The 25,042-nt window shown below is 42.8% G+C and overlaps 1 protein-coding gene across 1 annotated transcript in view; it reads left to right on the top strand.

The window, feature by feature from the left end:
* The first annotated feature begins 981 nt into the window (after positions 1-981).
* LOC146432607 (uncharacterized) overlaps positions 982-25,042 on the top strand; it is a 42,636-nt gene continuing 18,575 nt past the window's right edge. Inside the window, exons 1-6 of the mRNA XM_085070387.1 lie at positions 982-3,949; positions 8,011-8,130; positions 14,946-15,041; positions 21,319-21,359; positions 22,998-23,207; positions 24,149-24,228. Coding sequence (XP_084926513.1) covers positions 8,067-8,130; positions 14,946-15,041; positions 21,319-21,359; positions 22,998-23,138 — 342 coding nt within the window. The 5' untranslated portion in view covers positions 982-3,949; positions 8,011-8,066 and the 3' untranslated portion in view covers positions 23,139-23,207; positions 24,149-24,228. The remainder of the gene's footprint in view (positions 3,950-8,010; positions 8,131-14,945; positions 15,042-21,318; positions 21,360-22,997; positions 23,208-24,148; positions 24,229-25,042) is intronic.

Here is a 25,042-nt window from a genome sequence, read left to right as displayed (position 1 = left end):
AACCCACAACCTGGCATGCTGGATGATTTTGAAGGAGTCTAGAAGGTTGACAATGCTAAGAAACTTTTGGAAATGTTTAATACTGTGGTCCCAAAAGCTGCTTTCAGGTTACAGCTGAATCAGCTGCCATTTACAAGTGCAAAGTAGGTTTATGATGGCTCATAAGTCTGATCTTGCTTATGGGGCACTGCACTTTAATTTGAGAGCAGCAGCACTGATTTGGTAAACAGATTGAGGAAGAGCTTCAGACTCCATGCTTTAAAATTCATGAGGATCTGATTTAGTACATTTTACACTGGTATTTTAACATATTTGCTCTATGGCTCAATTGCAGCATAACCCAAAGGACCAGTCATATACCACAATCTATGGGAGATAATACAACATATAATCAATGTCACCAGGCTGCTGAGCCATTTCTATATTTAGTATTTGTCAGACAAATACATGCAAAGGCATTAAAACAACTAAGCCCGTACATGGATGATTTGTGAACAGGAGAAAAGGCTAAATTTGCCACTGTTTGCTCTGAATAGCTTACCCAGATTACAGGCCAATTTTGTTTTGGACAGAAATATTTTCCATCACAGAGTCTGCTGAAGTCAAGAGAGTGCTGTTCCTTTGGCCACAGGATGGGCTGAAGGGCTGGGCTGTATTTTGGGATTGGCAGCTCTGACTGTCTCCCTTTAACCCATTTGAACACAATTTGATTGGGACTTGACTGAGCACTTAATAGTCTGTGATTGCCTTGATTGTAGACTTCTACTTTTAAACCAAATGCAATGTCATTATTATATATCAAGAAAAAACGGTCCCTGATAACCAAAAAATATTACATTAAATTGGCACACTGAGAATTAAATATGCAGAATCAGCCTAATGAAATAACTTGCCTTTGGTTGCAAGAGCCTTCATCATTCTTAAGAAGATTTAATGCTAATCTGACTTGGAGCTGTTTCAGTCCAATTATTTTTCGGCAAATTTTTGAGCTTTTATTTTTCTTTTCAGCAGCATTATTCAGTCTTGACAGTTTTTATTTTGTTATTTTTGTGGATATTGAGTAAATGGGAAACCAATTCAGAACCATTCTTAAGTAGAAATGAAATGCCCTGTAATCCAATTTTGATCAAAATTCATCTTTGCTTTTCGGGGACCAAGCAGCCTGTGCAGTTATCTCTGCACTGCACAAGTTGATAATAAAGCAAAGCAAAGCTCACATTCTTTTCCTGTTGCACATGGTGGGAACTGGGCATTGTTCAGCTGGAGAACAATGCACTGCTCCCCCAGCGTGTGGCAAAGCAGCAGAATGGCAAGAAGAGGATTTCTCCCTGTGCTTCTACTTCTGTTCCTCTAATGTCTGAAGCAAACCTTTCTTCCCACCTGTGGGTGGGTGGCTCTCTTCCCTCCAAACCTTCCTGTCTCCTTCTCCTGATGCCCTGAGTTTGCAGAGGAGAGCTCACTACTGCAGCACCTTCCCAAAAGCATTCTGAGGGAGCAGAGACACACTCAGCTGTCATCACAGACCTGATTCACAGCTCCTCTGCTTTCCACTTTGGTATCCATGCCTTTTGGTTATGCACAGACACAAAAGCCAAGATTCATCAGAAAAATACAATCTCTGTCCAAGCAGTGACTGGACAAAGAGGCCTCATATGTCTCACATGGTGCAGGGAGGAATTCCATATACTACAGTTTTTGCTTTATGTTTGCTTCAGTGATTCCAGCTGAGTTCTTAACTGGCTTTTATTCCACTTTGCCTGGCAGAAGCAACACCTCAAGGAAGGCTTTTCTGGTGCTACATCAGCAAAATTGGCAGCTTTGAAACGGCTGTTTGCAATCAAGCAAAGCTGTTCTATTCCTCCTAAAAATGCCCCTTCTTTCCTCACACCACTCATTTCTTCACCAGCTCCTCCTACCTACTGGCCAAGCTTTTTTTCAATATTCATTTCATATAACATTCCATGTTGTAATGGAATGGGTGTTTTCCCAGGATGAGACAGAACATTGAATAAGTTTTTTCAGCTGATATAGCTTATTTTTAATGCATACATCCACATGAGCCACATGAGCTTTTAAGTCCACAGGATCTTGTGAAAGGTCATAGAGGAGGGACACATCATTAAATAATCATCTCAACATTATCAACACCTGCCACCTGTCTCCAAAAGGAAAAGTTAGGAGAGGTAACACATCAGTATGAGAGATGATTAAATGCAAGTCTCTGGTACTTTCCCAAGACACATAGAAATGCCTTGTTTTCCTTGGTAGCAGGAAGGATACTCATAACTAAAGGATAAAAACTTTTTAAATGACTTGAGTTGCCTTTCCAAGGTACCTTTATGTTCAGTTACCCTTCATTAGTTATCTTGTTGTTTGTGTCTACTCTTCTCATTATATCTTGAGATTTCTTGCTAGTTCACTCATTCTGTTTCCTTACTATCTAACCTTAAAACATTCCCTCTCTTTCTTTCTTTCTTTCTCCTGAAAATCTGCCTGCTGGTATTTTCCATGAATCCATCTGCATTGAATTATTAATAGATACAATAAAGTCCGCTTTTGTCTAATGTTTATTTTCTTTAATAACAAGAAACATGGGGAAAATGTTCCAAAGAACCTAAAAAGGACTTGACTTTTCCTGGACGCTAGGCAACAGTAGCCAAAAAGTACAAAACAAGCTGTAGGATGTTCGCAAGATGCTTCTAAAAATAATAATCTTAGTTCTTTGGTATCTAATATGTTCTTTGAATTTGTTACATTTCCCAAATCTGAGCCTGGGTTTTAATGCTGTCATGGCACGCTGAAGGGTTTAATGGACAATGAGTCATTTTGGAGGCAACCAGGAGAAATAAGCAGATGAATTACTCTGCTACCTGTTTTCCTTGTCCTGAGTGTTTTAAATAGGTCATGGAGGTCTCTTATGCTGGTTGTTCCAGACCACTGGATTTATCTTGTACCTGGTAAAAATTAGAACAAACAATATATCTTGCTAAATGAGTCATCCCTAGTCCTTTGTTACCTTTTACTGTTTGTTTGAATTTACTTTTCACCATGATTTACAGGCTTTTCCCATCTCCTTCTCCAGTGGAGGGTTATGTTCATTGCTTCTTTCTTCCCTTCAATTATTTGAGCCATGCAAGCATTTCCCCTTGAACACTTTCCAGCTCCCCCCACCCCGTGCCTCACCCACTCCATGTCCTCCTCCTCCTCGTTTGCACAGCTCCGTTCTCCGCCGTGTTTCCTGCACTGCCTACACTAATTGCACTTAGCATGGATGTGCTGGGGGAGGGAGGGTGGAGAGGGAGAAAGTAAAGAGAGGAGTTCTGAGGAATCTGTGTGAGTTAAAACTGGAGACTCCTCTACACATGGGAAAGATGGAAGACATAAAACAGGCAGTGGATGGAAGAGAAGAGAGGAACAGATCCAAGGCCAGGTCCAGAGTGACCAGAGACACCTCAAGGTAGGAGCATGTTTGTTCTCACCCCTTTAGAGGGAGCAAGGAAGCACCTGGACACTGCAGAGATGGGAGCCCAGGAGATCCAGTCCTGCTCTCCACAGCACCCACATGATGCAAAATCCAAAGGGTAAGGCTTATGGAGGTAAGACCTACAGCTTCCTGCCACCTCCCCTGGCAAAAGGTTCTTCAGCATAACCTGAGGTTGCTTTGTTTCTTACTCATTCTCTTTCCCTCCCTGTTGCATACCCCTTGACCATTCACTCTATTGCAATTGCTCATCCCAAACACTGTTCACTGACTCTCTCCCCACTCCAATTCCAAAACCACAGGAAAAGTAGGACGCTGATGCTGCAGGAGCAACGTGCTGTACGTCGGGGCTGTTCTTGCAGGCTGGGGACCAAATCTGCCTGGAGGACTTGCAAAATTCAGTCCCTGCACTCCTCACAGTGGGTTGTGGATGTGAACGTTGCCTGTTTTTCAGAGCAGCTTTTAACAGTGAGTATTTGTCTCAGAAAGAACAAACACACACCATCAAACAACAACCCAACTAACATACAAGCCCTCGGAGACCAGCAGCTCCCAAAAATCAGCACTCAGTACTCTCTGAAACTTCACTCATTTGGATTCAAAGGTACCTGGATGCAGAACACTTGAGCTAGAGAAACTGCACATCTGTGGCATGTGTTTATTTATTTATTTACCTGTTTTCCAATCTTGCACCTGCCTACTTTAGCTGATCTCTAGCTATCAAATTGTGATGGAGCAAAAGCAATAAAATGCCTGTAGGATAGAAAAACCCTGCCTGAAGTTCTCCCATAGCTCAGCCAGACCTAGAAGATGCACAATTCAATTAAAAGAAATATAAAGTTTTTCTCTCTTCACCTTGCCATTTTCCCCTTCTATTCTGTTAATTTCATATATCCATATATATATGTATATAAATATAAATAAATGCACACACTCACACACACACACATACTCACACACTCACAAACCCACCCCTCCCCTTCCCAATCCTTCCTTTAAGGTTTAATTTAACAATAACATTTGCGATCGGGGTCCTGAGCATCTCAAGGGCATTGCGCTTGAAATTGCACACACTCCGCACCATTTATCATAGCCTGACATGTGTCATGTTCCAGACTGCAGCTCCAAGAGGTTACAGCTCACGACTGCTCCTTTGTTGATCAGCTGCCGAGACAACTGAGGCACCTTTCTTTCTTTTTTTCTTTCTTTCCTTCTTTCATTTTTTTTCTTTTTTTTTTTTTTTTTATTATTAAAGCTGCACCGTCCTGTTTTCAGAGGGACACAATGGAAAAAGAAAACGAATCCTTCTCAGTGCAGATCTTCATCAGCCATAATTCTGATCACATTTTATTTGGTTTGATAGCAAAATCTTGGCTGGTAAATATGACTGCTTAATATTGACTGTAAGAGGGATAAACTGTTTTCAAGGCAGTTCTGTGTTTCAGGAGAAGAACAGGGTGTATATCTGCTAAAGATATTGGGGACAGTGCTATGGCAGTCCCAAAGTGCTTTCCTGTGGCAACATCAGGGCTTTCCAGGCCAGTGAGTCCTTTCCATTGCTCAACTTCAGTCCTGCAGCTTTGGGGAAAGGAATTTTTTCTTCTCCAAAGCTTCTATTTAATTTACTGCACCTCTCCACTTCCTTGGTACCTTGCAGATTTCTTGCACCGGAGACCTGGGTGTATCTTTGCAGGAATGATCTGGACAGCAATCCAGCAAACCAGGCTGTTTATAAACAAGAGCCACAGAATTGCATTCATAAATCACTTGTAGATCCCACTTTTGCCAGTCTTCATCCTGCCAATCAACATTTGTATGGGGTATGGGCAAGGGTGTCCCTGCAACTTGATGTGTAAAGGATGCAAGGTGCTAATGTTAGAGAGGAATGGGGTTTGAAAACTGCTCTAAGATCTGAACAAAAGCAGACTTTGTATTGTTCTGCATTCTCAAGAAGGTTGGCATATGAGGTGAGCAAATAATTTATTTTTTAGCTATTTATAATTGGGAGTTCTTGTAGGCAGGAAATGCTGAACTGGAGCCGATTTCTCCATTTCCTCTCCCTGTGTTCATGTTCAGCTCAGTCCTGGAAGACCTCAAGCCTGAAGGTTCAGGTCCCAAAGCCTGTCAGGGCTTTGGAATGACACTTGATCTTTCAGATTCCTATTCCCCTCTGAGCTCTAAATCATGCAATGTTCGTCACCACCTGTTAGCATCAAGCACAGCCTCTGCCGACACAGTTGGAGTTGTCTTACTTTCTCTCACACTCTCAGCTCTTGTCGATGGATATTTTCGGAGGTTTCCTCGGTTTAGAGGCACTTGATTAATCAGCAGTGCCAGATGGGAAGGCTCAACTACTACCACCATGTGTGTGTCACACGCCTATTAGATTCACAAACAGAGGGTTTTCTTGCCATTGGCCCGAAAGATTTTGCACTTCTCCTTCTTTACGTGTTTTTTACCCACGTCAGACCTCTTTGCCTTTCAGTTCAGCATGCTCCCCTCTAGAAGTCTGAGCCAAACAGCTCTTTGCTGCCTGAAGGATGCCTCTTTTTCTCCCTGAGAGGGAGAAAAGCCCAGTTTTGTGGCAGAAGCTGGGTAGTCCCACACTCAGCATCCTCTCCGAGCCACTCCCGGGCTCAGCATGGAGCCCGTGATGCATTTCCCCCTTCTCTGCTCGTGTGGCTGACCTTGACTGGTGCTCTCCCCCTGCCCTCCCCCTTTGCCAGCGTCAGGACACCTGCCTGGCGCTGTGGGGATGATGGAGTGCCACCAGCTGGGATGGCGTAAAGCACCGCCGGGACTCGGCCACCTTCCAGTGCCATCCCTCTGCCGGTCCTGGGAGCACAGCCACCTGCACAGCCTCGCCTGCCCCCGCACTGAAAGGTGACAGTTTGGCGAAAACAGGGCGAGGCACAGAGAGGTATAAAGGCAGAGAGCACTATAAATGTTGCTTCTGCTTCATTTTGCCACCCTAAGCCACCACCTGACACTGGCACTGCTCCTCTGCCCCCAAGCAGCAAGGAAGATGCCTGGCTGCCCAGGCTGAAATGAATGTGATGTCTCCCTAAAACTCCTAGGGGGAATTACTGAGGATATCTAAGAGGGCTGGAGCTCTGTTATTTATAGAGGGGCTGTGCCCAGGGTGTGCCTGTGCCTCTCTCCCTTTTTAGGACACCTGTTCCCATGAAAGCTGCTGTGGTGTTTTAATTCCTCACTTCAGACTGCACAGGGTCCAGTTTAGCCCCCAGCAGTTTTAGATAAAAGATGAGTAATTTTAAGGGTGTTCTGTGGATTTATAAGGAGGAAGTAAGGCATCTACACAAAGGGAAAAAATAGCAGTTGATGGCAAAAATATTAAAAATAACTAAAAACCCACTAAAAATGAAAATGCCCCTCAGCTTTCCCTCTCCAGCCACGGATATTCTCATTGCTATACCACTCAGAAATGGGGTCTCTCTGGGCTGGGAGTGAAAGTGATACACAGATACTCTGAGTGCAATAGAAAAGCAACGAGGAAAGAAACACACAGTAATCAGGAGAGCAGTCAGTGTTCCAGCTGAGACCATCCTCTAAATATCTCAACCATGGAGTAGAGCTAAGCCTGGATTCAGAACTGGCTCAACACCGTGGTCTCCCTGTGTCAGGAAATATGGCTACAGCAGCCTCTATTTATTGGGATGGCATTGGGGGATGCTGAAAATTAATTGACTCCTCGGATATGAAGAATAAAAGTAACCTTGGGTGCCTCTGCTAAAAAGGAAAGGGGATAACCACCAAACCAAACAACATATAAATAATAGGTGAACCAATAATGACTTTAAAAAAGTATTTAAATGCAATCAGGCGGAGTGGAGGAAAGAATAATGACATGTGTACAGTAGACACAATGTAGATTACAATTTATAACAGGATACAGGATGGAGCCAGCACTTGATTAGGGGACCATGTTACAAATTTTTCAGCATATGTCCTCTGTTTTTCTTTGCCTTGGCATAGAAGGCTGGGCACTGCTGGTAAGTAAATCAGATCGTCAGAAAATGCCCATGTTGATGAGAATTGCAGGATCCAAGGAAATTAACTTGACTTGTATTTTAGACAATTCTGCCATATCCATTCCTTGCCCAGAGCTGTCAACTGGGAAAGACTTGTGCCTGCTTACAGCTTTAATCAGAGATAAAAATTACCCCTAGTTCATGAATATGTTTATCATGGAGATATGTCAATGGCAGAGAATAGATTCTCAGCACACAGTTCTGCATGTCTTGCACTGAAACATGTCATCATATACTGATGTGTTTTGCTCTACAAATAGCACCCTCATACTCCACTCACTGTCCAGACACAGACAGAGCCTGGGCAAGGAGAAGTCCTCCAGAAGGAAGCACAAGGAGATTTTTCTGATGAGCTTGGAGGGCCTTAAAGCTCCTTGGATGTCCACTTGCTGTGCCTTGGGCACCACCTGTGAACCATTCACCTGACTGCCAGGGGAGAGGTGAAGAGGGCAATTTTCCTTTGGTCTGTTCACAAAGGCTGTTGGAGCTCCTTTGATCATCCTCTGTGTCCTGAGGCTCTGTGTCCCTCCTGGATGTGTTCCCAGCTGCTCTTGTCTGGACCCAACACTTTGGAATGGCTCTCGACCATCAACACCAGTAAGTCATGCTCTGTGGTGGGCTGGGAGGAGGCTGTGATGTGCTATTTCTTGTGGATACTCAGGCTATGATAAAAAGGAAGCTGTATTCATAGAGTAATTTTTTCCCACTTCTAAATGTGTTTTTCTTCCCAGTCTGGTAACATCACAACCCTCAGAGTACCCTAAATTAAAAAAAGCAATACCAGAACAACAACAAAAGCAGGAATGGGAACAACACAGCAGCAAACCAGAAAGCAAATGGCTGACGAGGGATGTTTCTATGCTGCATGGTGTTATTTTGGCTGCTCTGTTTGTCCAAATTGCCCTGGAAAACAGAGCACAAGCAGCTAAATGAGGGCTCCTTGAAGCTGGGGGTTTGCTGGATCCTGATGAGTGTGTGGATTCAGCATGGGTGTGTTTGTGTGTGAGGTGGGGAAGAGGGAAGATTGTTGTTGTGGTCTCTTTCTAGACAGGCATAAACACCCCTGTTTGTTTCCAGCATGCCATCTAAATTCAAAATTAGCATAAGCTGATGGTGTTAATTGATTTATATGCATGCAGGCAGTGGTTTATCAAAGGTAGAGGGACATAAGGTCACTCCCCTGAGGGCCTCCTGGGAACAAGTATCCATCTGAGATAATATTGAGATTGGCATAGTTGGGAATATAACTGCGGCCAAGTATGAAGAAACTGAGTTCTTTGTCATTAGCAGCAAAATAATTTTCCTATTAATATTGTAATTCTCCTTTTAATAAAGGCTGCTCTCATTGAGGTCTAGCAAAGTGCCCTCCAGGTCTGTTCTGAGGTGGCCCAGGCTGCAGCTGGAAGGCTGGCTGCCTTCCCAGAGAAGGGAGAAGTCCTGTCCAATTTGCCATCTGAGCAAGGCTCTAGGAATTTTGTTCCCTCCAGGTCAGTGTACCTCAGCCATTGTGGAAATGCCAGAACACTTCCTTAGAGGAGGTCAGCAATGCCACAGGGGCACCAGGGACCAAAAGGGAGTTCTTTAATTCCTGAGGAAATTTCATGAAAATATTTCCCCTGAGCTGTACCAAGAGCAAAGCCAGAAAAGGGCCTTGGCTTGCAAGTGTCAGAGGAGGAAAAATAAATACTCTCTTGCACTACCACCACCCCAGGAGGGAGGAAAGGAGAGCAGACTGTCCCTAAAATGGTGTGCCTGAAATGTCTCCTATTGCTATTAGTTTTCACCACTTATTTTAAAATACCTTGCTTTTACCCAAGCATGAAAATGGGTTAATCTGAACTGACAGTTGATTCTTCTCTTTTTCATTTCTCTCTGTTTGTTTGTTTTTCTGTTTGTTTGTTTTTCCCTTCACCTTTTCTTGGGTCAGTTTAGGGAATTCAGATGTGAATTCTATCTAAAAAAAGCATATTCCACTTGTAAGCAAACCTCTCCTGCCTGGAAAATTGGGAATTTCTCCCTCTCTAGTAGGAGCTGCAGTATCTGATTGCTCTCTGACTAAGTAGGAGCTCAACAAGGCCACCTTTACCCTGAACAATCCCACACATCACAGGCCACCCCTTTGAATTCAATAGCTTTACTGGTGCTCAGAGAGGATATTGGAAACTTAGTCTTAAATCACACTTTCCAGGTAATAAGCAGCAATGAATAGAAAAGAAAAGGAAACAGGAGGCTTATAGGATTTCAGGAGTTTCTTTTGAAGAAAGGAATCCACCCTGCTGCTGATGGCCAGACGCTCATATGGGTGTTGGGATGTGCAAATAAAGCAGAGTATAAAGCTGTTAGCAGTGGTTCACAGCAACAGACCAACTCCTGCCAAGGAGAAGCAGGTTAGGTAAACTTTTCAGGTGTTTGGAGGTGAATCTTTTCATTCGTGCACTGCCCCTGCTTGACCCAACGATTTCACATCATTACCAATTGCTTTGTTCGTACATATCAAACTTCCTTCTTGTGCTTTATTGGTTTCTGCTCTTGCTGACCTCTTCCAGCAGTTTACTTTCTAACATCCTGAATGCTTCATCGTGACTGTTCAGCACACCTCACCGAGGGCTGAGATTAAAAGTTAAAAAAAGAGAAAGAGCGAACACAACAGGAGAGAAAACAGAAGAGCTTTTGGCAGCAGCCTGGTGACACTCTGGGGGGAGTCAAATGGGATGAGTAACCACCTGGAATAATGGCAGAGGGGAAAAAAGAGAGAAGAGACTCAAACAGCAGGGCCTGAGTGAGAGAATTAGTAGGAACATCAAGCTGAGCAGAGCAGGGGAGGGGAGGAAGGCAAAGTCTATTTCTCCATCTCAGCTCTCTGTTCCAAAGAGAGACACTGAGCTCTGTTAAAATAGAAAATGGGATCATTTTGTTTAGCACACTGGGCCCAGATATCTTGTATTCAGTGGCTTCTTCTCTCCTGGGCTAAAAATCTGCTCTGCACTAAGGTATAAGATTAGTCCTAGGGAAATCTGCAGTGAGGACAGGAAGGGGAGAAGGTGGGAATTAAACAGAGGGAGAGCAGATATTGTCAGACCCACCTTCAGTGGCTGCAGGACATTGGTGCAGCACAGCCAGCACAGCATCAGCAATATCCTCCCTCCACAGGTGCCACAGAGCTGCATTTCTGTCCCCTCCCTGAGCATGAAGCTGCAGGGACACAGGGAAGCTGAGGGGACATCAGCCTGGCCAGGGCTCACTCTGGCTGAGCCCAGGACCTTCTGCCTCCTCCATCCTGGCACATTGCAGTGGGGTTATGTTTAGCTTGGTAAGTACTTGGTGGAGGATAAACATTTCATTTAACTCAGGGAGGTTGAGATTTGGGAGCCTGGCTCCCTTCTGCATGGAGTGACAATGGAAACAGTCGGTATTCATGCCAGGAAACATCATAAGAGTTATTTGGTGTCAATAGAAGAAAGAAATGTTTTGACAAAACCAGAATATTTTGCTTGGGTTTATATATTTTTTTAATAATTTTCTCTTATATGATGGAAAATTAAAATGTAAAGTCAAATAGTGTCACGTCCCCTCAAAAATTTGGCATGGGTTCTGTAGCACAGTGAGAATCTTCTAGTTTTTCCTCCAAAAAGAAGCAGTGTCAAGATCAGTTTGATGTTATGAGTGTTTTAGTGTTGATGGAAGCACCTAACTAATAGTCAGGGCATGTATGGCTGTCTCTGCTCCTAGCATTACAAAAATCCTGACCTCCAGGTGCTCATCTCTAAGGCTTTCAAATCAATTTGCAAAATTCAGGCTTTGCTTTAGGTTTACAGTACCATGATGCAACATAAAGTTCAGTGATGATTGGATTAGGTTTTGACAAATATGAGAAAAACATTGAGATGTAATGTTGAAGCAGAAGGAATTCCAGGAAAGAGCAACTAGAGGTCTATTTTGTGAATATACCGAATATGTGGCTGCAGCTGCAGCATATCCAGACTGCATAAAGTCTCTAAAAAAGACATTATGTAAACTTTTCATTTGAATAAGAAAAAGATTATTTGACCTGCATTCTTTTTTAATTAAGTATATTTGTCTGTGCACATTCTGCTTTTTTTTTTTTTTTTAAATGCTAATGAAGAATTAAATTGTTACATCTTCAGGCTAATGACTCTCATCAAGATTATTTTAACAATTCCTTCCCAGCCTTTCCAAGTCCTGTTTCATGCCTAGGAGACACACAGAATTTTAGCTTCCATGTCTGCCTTTGGTATTTCTACCAAGTGTAGATTTGTGACATGTGCTGCCATGTCCCAGGGTACATAAAGCTTCACTTTGGTGTCCTTGACATCTTTGGTCCTTTTTGTGGCTATCTCATAATTCATGCAAGTGATGCCATACAACTGTAAGTTTTTCATGAGGTCGTAAAACTGATTTATAGAGGTTTTCCCATAATCTCCAAGCAAATTAAAGAAGGTTGATGGAGCTATGCAACTCACTGTTGCCTCAACAATGGTCTCATTCAGAAATGACACTGAACAAGATTGAGGTATTAAGATATCAAGAATGTCCTTAAGAAGCCTTGTCTGTCCGTAAAAAAAAAATGTGATGCCTACAAGCCAAGAAGGGCTGTTTCTTCTATACACTTAGTTGATTTTACCCATGACACCTACCTTAAGATTAGTCAGATAGTTTCTTCCTGCACTTTCTGCTTCCAAATGGAAAAGTCTGATTAATCCATTGCAGAGAAGCACTTACAAAAAGAATTTGAAGTTAATCTCCTTTCCCTTCTGAGATATTTGAAGTTTCAGAATATCTTTTTTTGCAAACAGTGTTTTATTTTGCTTTTCAGCTTTTAAGAGAATTTTACAATAAGGGAAATATTCTAATAAAGGAAAATTTGAATTTTAAAAAAATCCAATAAAGGAAAATATATTTATATATACATATATATATTTGCACACTATATGTATATATACATATCTATCTATATATATGTATATATATACATATATATATTATATAAATATATAATTGTAAATCTAAAACTGTGGGTATTTTACATATATAGATATTAAACGATTTAAAATACATAAAAACTACACACAAACCTCAAACTCTATTTCCAAACTGTTAAAAGTGGACATTTCAGAATCGTGGGAACTTTATATTCTTCCATCTTTATTTCTGAAGCCGTTTGTGAAGCGCTTGCATTTTGACAGAACTATATAGTCCAAGAAAATGAGCTTTCACTAAACTGCCTCCAACTTCAATATCTGCCCTGTGTCAAACTCAGAGAGAGCTTCAATGTAGTTCCAACCTCTGACTGGGGCAGAGTGCCAATTACACTGCACCCAACGGCCTATAACTGTCTTTTTTGCTTCTGTGAACATCACTTTTCTTGTTAAAATCTTCAGGGCAGCTTGCAAAGTATTTGCTACTATTGCTCTGGAGTTAAAAGTAACCTTGCAAACGTTTCTCCGTGGTAGTAATCGAGGTGATTCTCCCATCCCTTCTCAGAAATGGCAGTATATCGTTCCTATCTTTCCTCCTCAAACTCTCCCCAGCAGGTTTCTGAAGACCTTTTTAAGGGAGGTGTTATCCTTTTGATTTTCTTCTTATTTGAATATTTCATCTCAAACTTCACAGGGAGATGACTATCTCCCAAGTGCGTGAAAGCAGCCAGGAGTGTTTTATATGTGTGTTCTAAAGCATTTGATGCAATCTGTTCTGTGATTATACATAAATAAGTAGAGAAAATCTTTTTTAAATCACCTTTGTATTGGAATGAGTGCGCCTTTACCGAAGAGATCATACAAAACTAAGAGAGTTCCAAAGGTGAGAAATTCAGGTCCTTTAAAGAGTATTTGAAATCAAACCCAGGAAACATACACATTATAAGCATTAGTTCTCTTATTAGAGTGAAGAAATAATTGGTAAAGTGATTTTCTGAGTGATTTAAAAGTGCTAATAGAAGTATTGAGCCAACTTCTGGTCACATAGTTTTGTAAATTGGAAGTAACTTGATGATATGAGTTCATTAAAGGGGAGATGGCATCAGCCTTGCCATGTTCAGGCACAATACAAAGAAATGTAAGTATTTAAATAAAAGACAGACACATTACAGAACTATAGTTCAAGGCAATACTGGCTTATGGCCAGTGTATTGCAACAGGCTGTAAAAGAAAGTAATGAAATCATTAGAAACTGTGGCCTTGCATTCTATTTTCTGTTTGCATGATAATAAACCCTTATTAATATCATCATCCTTATTATTGTTTTAGTATTGTGAATTCTTGCAGTTTTCTCATCATTTTCCTTAAAGCCTCAGATGCTGAAATCAGGTGATCATCAGGTAAATTTCCAATTCCTTTTTTTTAATTTAAATGTAACATCCTAGTTTTCCTAGCTGGGGAAAGGAGTTCAAAAGCACATTTTGAGTGCAACTCAAATCACCTAATTTTATGTAACTACATCAGATGAGTCAAAGCACAAAATTTATAAAATCCAGGCAGTGTGTGAAGCACAGAAGCTGCCCTAAAGGTCCCAGCATTTAAATTAAACTAACTCCGTCGTCACCAGTGCCAGTAATTACAATAAGCCTGGCATTTCTTGTTACCCTGTGAAATTACCTGCAAGGCCTTTTCATATTGTTTCCATGCTGTTGTTTTCATGCTCAGCAGAGCATTAAGAGTCAATGATGGGCAGCTCTTGTGTTAGGCTGTGAATCGTGGGGCATTTTCCTTTGGACTCCACAGAAAATCCTCAAGGTGTTTATTGACAAATGCTTCCTACAGGCTGCTATAATAGAGAATTCTCCCCTCTGCCTGCTCCCCAGTCCCTACAAGGCCAATCTGCTCCACATCCAGGCGCGCTGTTGCAAAAAATATATTTTTTTCCAGCGCTCTCCGTAATGTGCCTTCAACAGGAGCTATGGATCAAGCGTGCTCCAGACCAAAGGCACTCAGTCCTCCAGCTCAGAGCTGTGCTGCCATTTCCCCTCCATTTGTTTCTATGGAGCTGCCTGTGTGTGCGGTCATCCATAAGGGTGCCGAGATACCCTCGAGAGGGGAGGAATAGCTGCAGCTATTTTTCATTATTATATACTTCACTTCGTAATAAATGAGATCCATAGCATGTGAGCACTGCTCTTGTAGATCATCATATCAGCAAGCACGAGGAACCTTATGTGCCACAAAGCTAAATAAAATAAAGTAAGTAATCCCGAGAAAAATAGGCAGAGGGGAGACGGCTGAGTGTTCAGGGCTGTGCAGTGCATCCTCTCAGCCCCAGAATGACCTCAGGACTTGCAGCAACTAGAGAATGGGTGGTTTTAAAGCTAAAGCCGTGGCCTACATGCCTGTCTCATCTCTGTCTCTATCTATATATGCAGCAGGAATGTATAGCCTTGCACTTCCATGGTCTTGCAGGTGTCTTTGGGATAACAGGACCAGCAAACAACTTGGGACCCAAAAAGGAAATGGCAGTAGAAGCAACAGGACTCTTCTCTGATGCTCTTGGTGATGGTGAGTGTTGAGTGTCTCTGTAAAGCAGAGCAGATCTGATGTGGAATTTTAAGGCCAAGTTTATGACAAACCTGGTTTTGCAAAACCCCCATGGTCTTGCAGGTAGGGTAGGTATCTGTCTGCAATACAACACAGCAGAGCTGGATGGTCCTGCTGAGAGTCCAAAGTGAATTTCTAACCTTTAATATATTGCCCAATAACCCAAAGATGTGAACTATTGAATAGTTAGTCATTGCTAGGAAAATTATAGATATCTATTTCCTGAACAGCAGTTATAATTCAGGAGAGGAACTTTGGTGTTATTTCCATAGGCTGGTGGGGTTTTTGTACCTTCTGCCTTTGCAAAATTATTGGGAGGCATAAAGATCAGTCCCAAAGCTGGGTTTGGTTTTATGGATGTAGACAAGTGTTAGCAAGAGGCTCCAAAATACCACAACTTAGTTCTGCAAAACCACATTCAGAATCATAAAAAGAATGAAAGAATAGAGATAGAATAAAATGTAACTCTTTTTTGGAGGTGAGAACTTTACCTTACAGTTTCTTTGGCATCATAACATTTGTAAAATCACAAACAAAAATTTACACATATACATGAACACAGTTCCTCCACTGTTTCAAAACAGAGTGGTTTTCTTCTCTGTTTGCCTTGGGTGTGAGTTGAGAGAATTCTGGTTTGGTTAAACTTTCTGCCTCTCAGATAAAAAACAGCAGCAATTTTCTGCTTGAATTTCTCTGTGACTAAATCCATTGATCATCCTTTCTCTCTGTGAGTGAGGAGTGTGTTTTCTCTTTAATAACTACTATCCTTCTCCCTGAATATTTTTTTCTCTCCCCTTCACTTGTTTGTGTGGTGTTGGTCAGTCCACTGCACTATTCCTCCGAGAGACAGAGAGAGGCGCAAAATTGAAGTTATTTTATGCTTGGTCTCCCTCGGTCCCAATTTTCAAATCTTCATGTCAATTTTCACACATCAGTGTCATATGGCGAATGCTATGGAAATTTCAGTGGGGTCCTTGGGAGACAATTTATACATGACCCCCTATTCCCTCCCCCAACCAGGCTGCAGACCCTGCCTTTACAAAGAGTAAATGGATTTATAATTAATGTGGATTTTAAAATATAAGTACATTCAGAATTTTTCCCATTTGTTTGCCTCTGTTGCAGTATGAGTTCAAAGGAATACAAATTCTCTCCCTCTCTTTCTCCCTTCTTACCCTAAAAAATTGGTTCAAGCTAAATTAATAAAAATTACATCATGTTGAAGTAAAAGATCAACTGATTATTAACTTTACTTTTTTCTTCAAAGTTGTGCTGATGAAGTTTTACCAACCAACTAATTTGGTAATGACCAGTTAGCAAATGCACTCATTGCCACCTGCTTAGGTGAGCAAGGTTAGGAGGAAATGGAGCATTGGATGGGTAATTGTATCTTCTTTTAAACTAATGAATGTGTTTGGTCTTAGGAGTCCTTGGTGAGTAAAATCCTGGGAAGAGATACAAAGGCTGAGCTGACACCAGTAGAGAATTTCAATCACTGACCTTAAAATGGGCCCCTGACATCAGAAAGGGGTACACATCACCTTCTGCATTTTATGGCATCAATTAGCCTCTCTGTGGGCAACAAAGGGATGACAAGTTTTCCAGATTACATCTCAAAACATCTTAAAGCTTAAGCCATTCATGGGATACCTAAACTGCACCCAATCCTCACTCTTTGGATTTTACTTAAAGATGGTACCAAGGCATCACATGTGTTTGCATCATCTACCACCAGATCCTAAAGAAAGACTTTCTAGCATTAACAGCCATGAAATTTTGGATTGTTTACTTTAGTTAGTTCTTTTTTTCCTTGACAAAACCAGCAACTAGTGACAGGGAAAACCTAACATCTGGCTCTGAAAGAACTCACTCTTTCCTCCCACTGTTTGTAGACACTCAGTACTTCTTGCAGGTCCCTTGCTCTACCAAAAGGAATTTTTTTATCCTTTAGTCCCTTATATATCATTCCCCTCATCTTTGTCTGATTTTTTTCAGTTTTGGAAAACTGTCTTAGGAATTGCTGTGGCAGTAGAACGGTTGAGGGAGTTTTTCTTCTGAAAATTCTAGGGACCAGGTTTGGACTTTGCAATGCAACATCTCCTCCAGGAGATGTAGAAATCAGAACCACATCATCCTCCAGTTTGCTTAAGCTGCTCCAAAGCCAGCTGCAATGTGTACAACAACATGTTGAAACCCTCCACCAAGCCACCTTCCCTGGTGATTTTGTGAGCAACCTCTGGATGAGATAGTTTTGTTGGAATTATTGTCCTCCTACAATTGGGCCAGAGGGGAATGAACTGGATGAGCATTTTTCTGTGCCACACAGAGATCAGCCAATGCACTCCACATGTGTGCAGGTAACAACACACTGTAATTTTGAAGTAACATGACCCTTGGAAGGGCTGTAGAAAGTTTGGATTTTTTTAGCATGCTGCCATTTTACTGTTGGCTTCAATCTTATCACCTCTCCCCATCTCAGTCAGGGGAACCCCCAAAGAACAATTGAAGAGGGGAAAAAGAGCATCCTGTAGGTCCTGGGGATGCCTCATCCTTTAAGGTGCAGTTTTCTTGGAGGCACTGCTTAGGCAGAATCAGAGAGTTCCTCTGAGATACTGAGACCTGCAGGGATGGCCTAATGTGAAGCTGAAAACTAGGAAATGTTCACTGTAAACCATGTGAAAACCTCAGTTTCGTGCCTTGCTAGAGAAATTAATCTTGGAACAGTGACCAAGATTGTCCCAATTTATCCAGGACATGCCCATAGCAGTCTTCTAACAAGGCTTATGGTGGTGGATGAGCTGCAAACTCTGGGACAACTTTGCACCACGCAGTCACAGGACTATCAGTCGAGAGCTGCAAACCTCCTGTTCTCACCAGCTCCACTGAAAATGAGAATTGCCTGTATCTAGGGTTAAATGAGGCATTTTCACTGCTGGAACAGCCTGCCTTATGCTGATGTAGCTGGCAGAAGGATAGAGCCCTCAGCTATATTGTATATATTCCTGTAAAGACAGGGGTAATCCACCAAATCAAGGCACTGTGGCACATAACTCACAGATTTGCACGTGCCTCTGTGTGTGTGTGTGTGTGTGCACCTGGGTATGTGAGAGACACAGAGAGATGAGATATATGGGGAAGTGTGTGAGAGATGAGACTGGAGAGATAATTTCCAGAAAATACAGCAACCATCAGAAACTCTGTCTTTCCAGCTGGAGGGTTTTGCAGTGCTGGTGCTTCTCTCTCAACTTGACAGCTCCACTCTTAGCCCAGCTCGTAGTTGCTGCCTATAAATTTAATTAGAATGGGGGTAGGGGAGGAACAAACCCGCACGGCACTTGGCACAGCGCTGAAAATAACCAGCTTTAATACCTTTGACATTGAAGCACCTGCTAAGGGCACAGACTGCTGTGCAGCTGACCCACCCTGCTCTGGTGACAGGATGTGTCACTTCACTCGCCCTCAAAACGTGCAGCTCACCCCATAACCTGAGGGATCACACCATGGCTCTGGGGCAGGGCATTTCCCAGAGCACCACGAGGCAGAATTTCACCCTGGAGGCACCAGGGAAGGAGGCTGAGCATCCCTGGCCATGTGAGAAGGGAGCTGCTCAGGCACTGCGGTGGCAGCATGCCTCACGTATTTCATTTTTCTCCCTCTGATGCAGTAAACTGTTTTCTGTGTTTGCAGCTAAGTGCTGCACTGCAGCCAGCCGTGAACATTTCTGTTGGCCCAGCTGGCCTCTTGTTTTAATGCTGTTCTCAGGGCTCTCCCTGGGTAGAGCGGGGAAGTAAACAGATTGGAACTTTGCCCACACATATATATTTAATTGTGAGCTGATTTTATGCTAGGGAAATGTAATAGACCTATCACTTCAGGAAGACAAATCCCAGCTGAGGCGACAGGTTAGAGATTTCCCCCCACTTCTGGTGTTTCCTGAGATGGAGCAGCTCTTATGGACGTAGGGAGTCCTTGACAGAGATTGAACCTTTTGTACTGTTTCTGATAAGCTCTAGGCAGTGTGGAAGCAATTTAGGGATTTGAGGGGATATTTGACCTCTTTCCTATGCATGCTGCTTGTGATCGTGGCTTTGGGTCATGTTTGGAGATGTCCCAGCTGAGAAAAGAAAGTCCCTGAGCTCCTCTCACAGAGTCCAGCAGTGACACAGTGTCAGGATGCAAATGAAACCTGGGACCACTTCTGACCTTTTGGCCACCATTAAGTGGCACTGATGCTGCTGCTAGAAACACTTTTCAAAAGTATAATTTGATTCCTCTTTTTAATTGTGTTTGAATCTAACCCAATTTTAGTTCAAATCAAGTTAGCCAAATTCAAATCAAGATCAGATTGAATTCCCCTCAAAATCTGAGGGTATTTTCACATCCTTCAGGGAAGGGCTCAGTGGACCTGAACTTAACTTGAGCAAAAAAAGATTCTAAATGTCTTGAAATCATCTTCACAGAATCACGGAATAATTTGGGTTGGAAGGGATATTTAAGGTAATCTAGTCCATGAGCAGAGGGACATCTCCAACTAGACCAGGTTGCTCAAAACCCCTTCAGATCTGACCTTGAATATTCATCCCCCTCTTTCTTTTTTGTGTCCCTCTGCGCTGCACTGCTCTGCCTGGCTGGATTGCTCTGTTCCAAAGCCCTGGCAGGAGCTGCATTTGCTCAGAGCAGAGGATGGAGCAGCACAGGCAGCCCCTGAGCAGGGCACCAGTCCAGGCAGTGGGGCTCACACAGCCTTTGCACACACCGTGTGAGACCTCGGAGGGCAAGACAAAATCCATTCTAAATATGCAATTGAGTCCTGCAATTTTCAGCCCATTCAGGCTTAGCAAATGCCTTCAAGGGATCAGACTACCAAGCACCACAAGTACAGTTGTGACTATGCAACAGCCTGTAATGCAACAGCTCTGATGTGAAGTTATTACCGGAGGCACAGTGTTGATACCTGTGTTAAGCCTCTGAGCATTGCCCAGTGTGAACTATGTGTTTCCACAAGACTGAGCAGACCCAGACAGAGCTGATTGCTCTTGCAGTTAATAAAAAGCACTGCACTTTCTCTCTTGACAATCCCGACACCTGAGTGCTTCCTACGTATGACAGTTAGCACATTCTGGTTGCTCAGTGGCCTGTGAGAAATGAGCCTCTTCTCAATTTAGTTCCTATCATCAGACAAGCAGTACACACAATAAAAAACACACCTTGACAGTCAGCCCCCAAAGTAGCCCTGGGGACTGCAGGTCCAAACTTCCTTTTCTCTCCTACGCAAAGCCATAAACCAGGCGGGATTTATCAGGCTGGAGTCTGCTGCTTCCTTCAGGTAAATCAAGGTAACTCCACCAAGGTCAAAGGAGTCACTCTGGTCAGTGCAGAATAGCCTGGAGGAGGGGAACCTCTGCTTTTCTTCTCTAGATGGAGCTTGTCAAGCCCTCCTGACTGGCTGGTGGCCATGGTTTGCCACAAGGTCCCCTCAATCAGAACAAGGTAAAAGCCCTGCCTCCCCTCACTAGCTGAGCATTTGGCCCAGGATCTGACCTTCCCACAACAAAGAGCACTAGGATGGGCATGACATCCCTTTTTTCCAGGAGGGTGAGGAAGGCACAGGGCAGGGGGGCTGGAGAGCTGGACCAGAAGTGGGTGGATGGTGGCTGCTGTGACAGGCTCTGCTCCAGCCAAGCCCAGCTCATCAGGTCATGTCAAAGAGAGCTAATATAAATGTCAGTGTGCTGCTTTCAGTTGTGAAATCTCTGTTTGTTGTGCTGCAGTTCATTTTCAGTCTTCCAGCGCTATGGATGCTATCAGCTGACATGTCTGGCTGGTATCCTCTGCCAAAAATACACGCAAGCTCAACATTTCTCAGGAGTTGGGGGTTTTTTCCCCTCTCTGTGACATACTGATGTAAAATTTCTTCCTGGCTCTGTGATACACAAGACTGTCCACACCTACCAGATAATGAGTTTAACATTTCAAGGACAGAAACTCTCAGTCTGAGGGAGACACAGGGTGGATGTGCAGGCCTGATTTGGGGTAGGTGCCAAAGGGCAGGACTCTAAGCTTCTTTTGGCTTCTTTGTTCTCTTTTAGGATAATCCAACCCAACAGAAACAGATGTATAGCTCAGAGTATCATTGGTATTCTTGTTGCAGTTAAAGGCTATGCTGTTATTAACAGTAGCTTAAATTCTTCTCCCATTGTTCATTGCCCTTAGAATAAATTCAATGATCTTTTTGCAGGTCAAGCTGGATCTGGAATATATTGTGCTGCCTGCCCTCAGGTTTGTCCCATCCTGGCCTTCCACTGGTGCAGTTATCAGGTCCACTCCATCTTCACTTTCTCCTCCACATCTGAGTTATCTGCTTCCTCTTTCCTGGTGATGCCTTCTCTTTTCTTCTCTTCCAGCCCCTGGTCCTCATCTCTCATATCTTCTTCCAAATGCATGTTTTACTTCCTCCTCAATTTCCCCCTTCTCCTCTTTGTTTACAGTAGTGTACAGGCTCTTGCTTATTTTTGTGAAGAGAAAAATGAATCAGGTTGTTTTGCCCTTCTTTCCCCCTTTCCCGTCACAGTCACAAACATTTTTCTCCTTTTCTTACCCTTTTAACCCAGAAGTTTAATTTCATCTCTTGATCTTTAGTTTCCCCTCTCATTCCAACTCTCATGCTACTGAACCTCTCACTCATCTGTGTTCTCCAGCTCTCATTAATACAATGCTCTATTCCGCTTGAAATAATTTCTCTCTGTCTCTGTTTTCCTCTCTGGAAACCCTGCCCCCTTTCCTATCTAGGCTTGTTCAGTGTGATTTCTCCACCTTCTTTGTACATCCCACTGAAATCACTCTCAACAAAACCTTTCTGTATTTCTCAGGCAAAACTTGATAGCAATTTGCCAGCTGCAGCCTCTTGACCCATTAGCAATTTTTGGCATTACTGCTTACTTTTTTGAAATCTGTCCTTCTGAGCACCCAGGTCTCAGTCTTCTATTGATGCTGCTCTGGTTGACTGCAGGCTCTGCATCATCTCCCCACCCTCCAATTTTATGTTCGCTTCACAAATAAAAATCCTTACTCCCATTCTGCTCCCATAGCTTTCTCTTGGCAGCCTTATCTGCATATCCAAACTCAAGCATCACTGCTCTGACAATGACTCACAAGTCTACTCTGGACTTGTTTCTTTTTGTTCAAAACTGAGATTTCATGCAGGCCTTTGACTTTTACTCACTCATGGTGAGCTGTCATCTTAAGCTGACAATGAATTTCCAGTTTTCTCTCCACAAAATCTTGCCCTTTTGCCTCACTCTCTTTTATTTTCTATCATGGTGTGGAGTTCATATTTGTTACTAGGGCTTCAAATGTAAGGAATTTTTTCAACTGGCTCACTTCCTTCTAATTTATTACCTACAAAATGTGCCTATATCTTTCTCAGTTTTAGTTATAAAAAAGAGAAAAGATGCTGAATTTCCTGGTGTTCCACACAACTGAAACTCTTACCGAGGTTTAGAATTACTTGGATTTTATCTGTGGAAACATTCTTTATTTTTCTGAACAAATTGGATCACATGCATATTTTTCAAAACTGCTCTGTAAATGTAATTTCCCCAGCTTATCAGCATGACCAATGTGTTGCTGTTTTGGCTTCCTTCTCGGAAAGGAAGATTTTTCCTCAGATCTTCAGCAGAAAGGGACAGGAACCAGAAACAATGCTCCAAAACCTGTGTTTGAGACACCATGCTTTGCCCTTGATAACTGGTGGATCAAACAGGAGTTGGACTTCTATGATCCTTGTAGTTCCCTTCCCACTAAGGATACTCTAAGATGCTGTGGTTGTTACACCAATGTTTGCAGAAATGTAAGGTCACCAAGAGCAGAATCAGTTCCTCTGGCCCGTGAGTGACAGCAGTGCTTTTATTTTGGCAGGCCAGCATCATTCCAGCCACCAGCACAGGGGAAAAACATGCACACACAGCACCCTCAGAGCACCCTTCAGACATCCCACCTCACCTGCTGACACAATCCTTCAGCGCCCACCAAAATCAAATGCAGCTAATTGGAAGGTGATGACAGCCAGGGCACTGCTGGATTTGCATGCTAATTCCTCTATTTTAGCATCACACAGCCCAAGTCCAGGTAAAATGAGACTGTGCAGTTCATTCCAGACAATTTCCTGCCTTCTCCACAGCACACATGAACACACACACACTCTTTCTCTCTTGGGCTGACCTGAAGCCAAAAATCAGCTGGAGATTGCATTACATGTGCTTTCCAAAAGGCTGGCCAACAACTGCAAGGGGCAACATGTTTTTGTCCTCCTGTCAGGACAGCAAACTGCAGCTGTAGAGTTCAGAAATCACAGCAACCCAGCTCCCAGTGGCAAGAACAGAGCTCTTTGCACAGGTTGGGTTACAGCTTCCTCACACTTTTTATGCCAGGGCTTAGGATGGATTGCTGGCTCTTGTATCACATGATATTTGAGTTTTGTTTCAAGTGCCCAACCTCCTCCCCTGTTCTACCACTGGCTTCTGGCCCTGCTCTAAGTCTACCAATTATTTCCTTTAAGTGTCAGCAGCACACCAGACACACTGAGATATAACCTTTCTTCTAGTTGATGCTGTTAAACTATTACTTGAAACTGAAGTCGCAGTTGACAAGTGCTACTCCAGTCACTAATAACTACTTCAGACGTGCTAGTGGTGTCTTGGCTCTTAAAGCTGTGGCTCAGGGCTCAGGGAGTGTCTTTACAGGTCACTTAGAGCCATCCATCTGATCTGAAACAAGATCACTCAATCTCTCCTCTGGCTCTGTGCCTTGCATGCCAGGAGGTTTTCTCTCTGTCCCCTCAGGGCTGCAGCAGTGGCATATCTGGGTGGCTGTAGGGGCTGAAGGTCCCACTTTGGGATGTACCTGTGAGCCACAGCTTGAGTTTTTCTGTTTGCAGCAAAAGAAAAGTGAGGGCTCCAGTTCCTTGAGGTTGAATGCAGCCCTTTCAAGGGAGAAAGATCTCCTTTACTTGATTGCATCACAATTTACTTTTTGTTTTAATCTTTTTTTTTTTTTTTTTTTTAAAGCAGGTTGAACACCTTCCTGAGAAAACAGGATTTCTGCATGGAAGCAGGATGAGCACTCACCCACCTGAGTTCTGCAGCAGCAGGTAAGGAATAGCTTTCCTTTCCTTTCTCACTCCCCTTTCTTCAGGCTCAACTCCTTCAGTCTAATCAAAGCATCTGAGGTATCTCAGACACAGAAGATTCACAGTTTGGCAGAGGTCACAAATATTTCCTTTATATTTTGGCAGGTTTTTGGCACAGTCTTAGGATAAATTGGGAACAGAGCAATATAAGGCAAGGCCAGATCCTCTGGGGTGCTGATCTGTATGCCCTGCAGACAATCCTGTAAGAGATGTTAAATCCAGAAAAACCTCCACTTTTCCTTTGTCTCCTTCACATGAGAAGCTACAGTGTGGTTTAACAAACTAGGTCTGGCTTTTCAATAGAAAAAAGATATGTCAGGTTTTAAGTCTCCTTGACATGACAACATCTCCATCTAAATCGTGAAGCCATCCTTTGGATAGCCCAGCCTTGGTCTAATGTCTTTTAGAAAATGATGCTCATTTAATTCCTGAAATGTGAAATCTAGGTCTCAGGTCAAGAGCATAGATGTTGTTTAGCTGAAAAATTTAGATCCATCAGACTGTCTGCAAGAGTCTGCAACTTTTCAAACTTTAGATTGCAACTAGACTCTTACTGCTATATATAGTCTTTTGAAGAGTAGGATCTAAATAAAAATACCCTTGAAGCACAGGGCATTTTTTATGCTCCCACCCTCACAATTTTTTAGGAAACAAAAGACTTCTTCAGGGCCACAACTTGTCTGCACAGAACAAATAGCCAGACCTTGGCTAAAACTTTATTCCTTTTTCCCTCTCTATCCAGCCCTGAATTCTTCCCTCAGGCAGGATTTTGATG

This window comes from Lichenostomus cassidix, chromosome 10 (genome assembly GCF_008360975.1).
Source record: "Lichenostomus cassidix isolate B80296 chromosome 10, HeHo_3.0, whole genome shotgun sequence".
Classification (NCBI taxonomy): Eukaryota; Metazoa; Chordata; class Aves; order Passeriformes; family Meliphagidae; genus Lichenostomus; species Lichenostomus cassidix.
This window is presented reverse-complemented; position numbering and strand designations above follow the sequence as displayed.